The sequence below is a fragment of the Trachypithecus francoisi genome, unplaced genomic scaffold (assembly GCF_009764315.1).
Source record: "Trachypithecus francoisi isolate TF-2019V2 unplaced genomic scaffold, Tfra_2.0 Lachesis_group13, whole genome shotgun sequence".
In the NCBI taxonomy this organism is placed as follows: domain Eukaryota; kingdom Metazoa; phylum Chordata; class Mammalia; order Primates; family Cercopithecidae; genus Trachypithecus; species Trachypithecus francoisi.
The window spans coordinates 64,536,703-64,543,967 of NW_022681458.1; the positions used below are offsets into that span (position 1 = coordinate 64,536,703).

Consider the following 7,265-nt stretch of genomic DNA (forward strand, 5'->3'; position numbering starts at 1 on the left):
TGAAAATTGGATAAGGCTGTAGCTGAAATTGGGTAGAAAGAAGCCTTGAAATAGGGTTACAGAAGCCTTTCTCAACTGCTTTCACTGGTGTTTTTGCATGGTCCAGAGCTACACTCAACCTCTCTAAAATGAGTGCACTTTTGTCCCTTTCTTGGTATTGATGCAGTACGAGGTTCCTTGTCTGTTCTCATCTGGGACAGAACTGTGGCAAACTTCTCAGCAAGAGAGAAGAATATATGAGTACACAAAGTCAGTTGCTTTATGGTATAGCATTCAGACATCTACTGAAGTTCCTTTTTACGTATAACAGGTGACCACTCTCAACTAATCACTTTCTAATACTTGCTCACAGTTACAACTTAGGCCAAGAAGTTCAAATTTCCACTGGCCAAATCAAGATGGCTGTTGCTTTGATAGGAAAATAACAACATAAAAAAGCAAGACACTAATATTCCCCTATAACTGGGCACATACATGACAGATAGAGTTAATTCATCAGTGACTATTACCTGTTGAACTTAGCTTTGGAATTTCATGATTCAGCTGCTTCTTATCTGCTATGTCATCTCAGGCAACTTACCTAATCTTTCTGATTGACATGTTCTTCATCAGTAATATGCAGAATACAGGGTGGTTATTATGATTAGAAATAATATATATAGGTGGCCTAATAGAATGTCATGCAATATGGTTGGTGTTGGCTCCAAAATTTGTATGTAGAAAATATTTATGAACAGCAATACTGTTGAAGAGGCAGTAAGGTACCTGCATTGAAGTATTCAACTACATAGCAAAGACATATTCTGACTTGGACTGTCTATCTTGGGTGGTAGTGAGGCCGATGAACATCATGGAAGACTACAAAAGACAATGCCCTGTCCCAGGCCACCATATGATAGATGTTAATTAATTACAACTATTATTGTTACCTTGAAAACTACACTATTTACAAGTACCTCACTGGGATAAGCCAAATTCATATGTTGCTATCTTGTCTACATCCCTAATTCTTGATTGAAAAATTACATTCTCCCTTAAAGTCTATAGTCTCCAGGTCAGTTTAATCTAGGGGTATTTTTTAAATTAGTGATTATATATAATTTTATGGAATAATTAAGCCCCTAGTTTTTCACAGCCCCATCATGGGCACTAATAAATTGAAAAGACATTATACAAAAATAGCCCCAGGATAACAACATGGAATCTACAGAATCTATTCCAAATACATAATGAAGAATGAAAGAAAACCCAGAATGTTATCTTGTACAGTCTAGCAAACCTGCATAGAAATCTTCAAACTAAGAATCTGGAAAAAAATTAAAGTGTAGGCAATTTTTTTTTATTTTAACAGAAGAAAATCCATATTTATTAGCTCAATATCCAAAATCCCTAGAAGGCTGACAAGTACAAACTGAGCATGTGTGTCTCTCACACACCCACACGTCGCTGGCACACTAATCTAGTAGTTAAGAGAGAAGAGTAAAAATGCATAGGGAAAGGACCACATTTTAATGTCTTCGATTTTCCCTCTTGGAAAAGACTGAAGTCATGTATTTCTCCAACTTTTCTACTTAGTAGTGAAAGCTGGAACTCCAGCGCAATGGGGATGGCCAAGGGTAAACGCCAATATATACTCAGTAATATTTGTTATGGGAAAAAAAGAGCGGGAGATACTTCGAGCTAAAACCGAACCTCTTCCAGTACCAATCAAGATTCACAGTCCTGGCTGGGCGCAGTGGCTCACGCCTGTAATCCTAGCACTTGGGGAGGCCGAGGCGGGTGGATCACGAGGTCAGGAGATCGAGACCATCCTGGCTAACACGGTGAAACCCCGTCTCTACTAAAAATGCAAAAAAACAAACAAACAAACAAAAAAAATTAGCCGGGCGTGGTGGCGGGCGCCTGTAGTCCCAGCTACTTGGGAGGCTGAGGCAGGAGAATGGCGTGAACCCGGGAGGTGGAGCTTGCAGTGAGCTGAGATCGCGCCACTGTACTCCAGCCTGGGCGACAGAGCAAGACTCCGTCTCAAAAAAAAAAAAAAAAAAAAAAAAAGATTCACAGTCCTTTTTCCTCATTAACATCTGGAAACCACCAAATTAAGGATTCCTGCTCGCCACTCTATTCTATTCTTACAAAGTGTGCCCTCGGGGTAGCGTAAAAAGAACCTGCTCTAATTCCAGGGGAATTCCAAGAGATAACTCGCCTTTTGCCATCCTGGTCCTTTTACTAAAACTAAACCAAAAGCCAGCATTAGTATCGACCACACCGTGTACAAGGCTCAAAATCGCCAGGAACATGGGGCCGGAAACCTTTCTCCGCCGCGCCAGAGACCAAGGTGCCATAACAGACACAGTGAGCGCCCCTCATCTTTAGCGGGCAGGGAAGGAGGGTCACCCTGCATCCCCACCCGCCGCGGGTCGGGTAGGTACAGCCGGGACTACGCCTCCCAGCATGCAGCGCGGCTACGTTCCGCGCCGCGGCACCACTGGAACGGTGCAGGCAGGGACGAGGAGATTCAGTCTCTGAACGGCCCGGAGGAGTAGCCTTTTCCCTCCTGTCCGCCACTCCGCAGTCCACAGTATTTGAAGATCAAACCAAAATTGAGAGACTGACGAGAATGGTCCCTTTTTATTCCTAACAGATTTCTTGCGACAAGGAAACCGGCAGTCTTCCGCTTCCGGTTGCCCTGTTGCCGTGGTAACCGCACGCATAACAGCCGTGGCGGTTATGGCGGGTCTGAGCGGCGCGCACATCCCCGACGGGGAGTTCACCGCGGTTGTGTACCGGCTCATCCGCGATGCCCGCTACGCTGAGGCGGTGCAGCTGCTGGGCCGAGAGCCGCAGCGGAGCCCTAGGACACGCGCAGGCCTGTCGCTGCTAGGCTACTGCTACTACCGCCTGCAGGAGTTCGCGCTGGCGGCCGAGTGCTATGAGCAGCTGGGCCAGCTGCACCCGGAACTGGAGCAGTACCGCCTGTACCAGGCCCAGGCCCTGTACAAGGCCTGCCTTTATCCGGAGGCCACCCGGGTCGCCTTTCTTCTCCTGGATAACCCGGCCTACCACAACCGGGTCCTCCGCCTGCAAGCTGCCATCAAGTACAGCGAGGGCGATCTGCCAGGGTCCAGGAGCCTGGTGGAGCAGCTGCTGAGTGGGGAAGAGGGAGAAGAAAGTGGGGGCGAGAATGAGACCGATGGCCAGGTCAGCCTGGGTTGTTTGCTGTACAGGGAGGGACAGTATGAAGCTGCATGCTCCAAGTTTTTTGCCGCCTTGCAGGCCTCGGGCTACCAGCCTGACCTTTCCTACAACCTGGCTTTGGCCTATTACAGCAGCCGACAGTATGCCTCAGCCCTGAAGCATATCGCTGAGATTATTGAGCATGGCATCCGACAGCACCCTGAGCTAGGTGTGGGCATGACCACTGAGGGCTTTGATGTTCGCAGTGTTGGCAGCACCTTAGTCCTGCATCAGACTGCTCTGGTGGAAGCCTTCAACCTTAAGGCAGCCATAGAATACCAACTGAGAAACTATGAGGCAGCTCAAGAAGCCCTCACTGACATGCCACCCAGGGCAGAGGAAGAGTTGGATCCTGTGACCCTACACAACCAGGCACTAATGAACATGGATACCAGGCCTACAGAAGGGTTTGAAAAGCTACAGTTTTTGCTCCAACAGAATCCCTTTCCTCCAGAGACTTTTGGCAACCTGTTGCTGCTCTACTGTAAATATGAGTATTTTGACCTGGCAGCAGATGTCCTGGCAGAAAATGCCCATTTGATTTATAAGTTCCTCACACCCTATCTCTATGACTTCTTGGATGCCGTGATCACTTGCCAGACAGCTCCTGAAGAGGCTTTCATTAAGCTTGATGGGCTAGCAGGGATGCTGACTGAGGTCCTCCGGAAACTCACCATACAAGTACAGGAAGCAAGACACAATAGAGATGATGAAGCTATCAAAAAGGCAGTGAATGAATATGATGAAACCATGGAGAAGTATATTCCCGTGTTGATGGCTCAGGCAAAAATCTACTGGAACCTTGAAAATTATCCAATGGTGGAAAAGATCTTCCGCAAATCTGTGGAATTCTGTAACGACCATGATGTGTGGAAGTTGAATGTGGCTCATGTTCTGTTCATGCAGGAAAACAAATACAAAGAAGCCATTGGTTTCTATGAACCCATAGTCAAGAAGCATTATGATAACATCCTGAATGTCAGTGCTATTGTACTGGCTAATCTCTGTGTTTCCTATATTATGACAAGTCAAAATGAAGAAGCAGAGGAGTTGATGAGGAAGATTGAAAAGGAGGAAGAGCAGCTCTCTTATGATGACCCAAACAGGAAAATGTACCATCTCTGCATTGTGAATTTGGTGATAGGAACTCTTTATTGTGCCAAAGGAAACTATGAGTTTGGTATTTCTCGAGTTATCAAAAGCTTGGAGCCTTATAATAAAAAGCTGGTAACAGATACCTGGTATTATGCCAAAAGATGCTTCCTGTCCTTGTTAGAAAACATGTCAAAACACATGATAGTCATTCATGACAGTGTTATTCAAGAATGTGTCCAGTTTCTAGGACACTGTGAACTTCATGGCAGAAACATACCTGCTGTTATTGAACAACCCCTGGAAGAAGAGAGAATGCATGTTGGGAAGAATACAGTCACATATGAGTCTAGGCAGTTAAAAGCTTTGATTTATGAGATTATAGGATGGAATATATAGTAATAGCTGATAATGGCATTTATCAAATAGCTTTGTTCTATAAATTTGCGTTGCTTTATTTTAACCTTTGGCATCTTTATATTTGTTACATGTTGAACTTTGTACACTATGCAGTATAAAAATATAAGCTAAAACTTTTGCGGTTACATTTCCCAGAAAGTGAAACATTCTAAGAACTTTTACCCGAGGGGTTATGAAAAATTTCAGACTTAGGAAGAATGTTTCTATCAGAAGTTGTAATACCTTTGTTTCCTGTCCTCTGTAACCTTGTGCTCTGATCTCTCTTCAGGGGCCTTTGCACAAGGATTACCTCATTCAGGGACCAAGCACTATCTCAGTAATAGTTAAGAGTAGTCTTTAAATAATCATTTCAGGGATTTGTGTTCTAGTCTCACAATTTACACTCATTAATTTGTAATGCATACTTTTTATGTAGACTTTAGGATATTTTGGTAGTGTTTTTTAATATGGATATAATGCTTTATCTAACCAAAATTCCTTAGGTTATAAGTGGTTTTTTTTTTTAATGGGCAAAAGTCAGTAAAAAATTTTGTAGCCTTAATAAAATTATGGTGCTATAATGTAGACACAATGAACAATTATCAAAGAACAAATTTCCCTTGTTTTCTTTTGTTCTCTTTAATAATTTAAATATATGAACAAGATACGCTGTTACTATTTTCCATGATAACTTTTTAAATATTTATCTCTGTGACAAATAACAGATGTATCCTGAGAACTCAGGGGTTTAAGAGACAGAGGTTTTGTTATGTTTGTTGCCCAGGTTAGTATCCAACTCCTAGGCTTAAGCATACTCCCACTTCAGCTTCCCAAGTAGCTGGGACTTACTGGTGCAAATCACTGGGTCCAGCTCTCAGTTCTTAATTCCTACCTTTGTGCTTGCAATTTAGGATATGCTGGGTATACAGTGTTTCCATGTTGTAGTCTCTTGGATAAGGAAAAATCTTGGCCACCAGGCCTGGCCAAAAAGGTCAATTCTAAGTTGTAGTGTTCATTTCATGTCCAGAACTCCCAAGAGTTTTTTAGAGTTCCCACTGGGAACCACATGTATTCTGATCAGGCATTTTATTTTCGGAACCTTAAAAGAGCTTTACTATTTGATTTCCCACTCCTTACTCCTCTCTTTCCACAAAAAGTAACTGTCAACCCTAACTTGATCCGGCTTAGAAAAATCAAGTGTATTAGATTGAATCATATGAAGTTGTTGATTTTGACAGTTTTTGACTTACAAAACTAGCAGTTTCTCATAGCTCAACCTAGTAGCTTTCTTCTGAATGATAGGGAACCTCTGCCATAATGAGATGATTTTTTTCCTTCAAGGAAAAGGAACCACTTAGCCACATAGGTACTGATAAAAACATGCTCAGCATAATTCCTTTGTAGCATGACCTCAAATTGTGCTCAAATTGTATTATACCAGGAAATTTGGCTTTTTGTGAAGTTCAATGGTTTCGAATTTATGGCATTTTAAATCTTAATTATCTGAGCTGCTATCATTTACCACTGATGCTTTAGTGTCACATGTGGAGGACAAGCAATGTTTACTGACCTCTTCACTGCATCCCATAGCACATTTAATGTTTGGGAAATGTTCTTTGTTTAACAACTTCTGTACTAAAAGTGTTGTTGCAGTAGCTTTGTGCCCCTGTCAATCTTGGTAGCCCCTTAAGATTTGGAAAGTAAATGAACTGAAATCTTGTTTTCAATGGCCGTATTACAATTCTGTTTTCTTCCTGTTTCTTCTAAACCATGCTATTTTCTGTAGGGGAAAAAAAGCATAAAGTGTAACTAATGTTAACCACCCAAAAACAAATGTTTTCCAGATTCCCTTTTGCAAATAGCCTGGTCTTTATTTGGCCACAATTTACCCAGGTGTTATGTGTTTGTGGTTTTCATGTATGTGTAATTTAACTTTTCAGAACATAAAAAGCTTTTCTGAATGGTTTTTAACCCCTTGCTGCTGGGCATTTGGGATTTCCTGGTTAGTAATGTATAAGGAAATCCTGACTGCTCACACCACTAAGAAACAAAGGTGAACCATGCCATTTGTCCCCTTCCTTACCCTGGCTCTCAGACAGGCACTCACGCAGATTCAGATTGCTGCTGGCAGCAACAAAGTCTTATGAACCACACAGAGTCAAGAAGTCTGGTGCTGAGACCTAGGAAGACAGGGCATTCCTAACTCCCCTAGCATTTGTTGTCCTTATTTTCAGGATATACATCTTTAAAACTCACATTCAAAGTACCCTGCCTTGCTTGATTCTAAAAAGCAAATGACTTTACAATGACCCCATATTTTGCCATTTGAGTGAAAGCTTCTGTATCTAAAACTCAAATGAAAGCTTTGTTCTGTGCTCCTAGAGTATATAAAGTGCTAAAAGCACTTTTCTTGACAACAATGAGCTCCTTTTAGAAATATAAGGAATCTTTTAAGATTTATTCATAATACCTGCATAGTCTTATTTTAAAGGACTCAAATATTAATTGAGTATTTCATCTTAGTCAACCCTTTGGTCTCC

General features: G+C 42.2%; 1 protein-coding gene across 1 annotated transcript; it reads left to right on the top strand.

The window, feature by feature from the left end:
- Positions 1-2,551: 2,551 nt before the first annotated feature.
- On the top strand, positions 2,552-6,493 carry LOC117094808 (tetratricopeptide repeat protein 30B). Its single transcript, XM_033231032.1, has one exon. The coding sequence runs from the start codon at positions 2,728-2,730 to the stop codon at positions 4,723-4,725; it is 1,998 nt and encodes a 665-aa protein (XP_033086923.1). The 5' UTR covers positions 2,552-2,727; the 3' UTR covers positions 4,726-6,493.
- Positions 6,494-7,265: the final 772 nt, after the last annotated feature.

Excerpts from the sequence above, each read along its gene's own strand:
- LOC117094808 (XM_033231032.1), top strand. The coding sequence starts at position 2,728 with ATGGCGGGTCTGAGCGGCGCGCACATCCCCGACGGGGAGTTCACCGCG.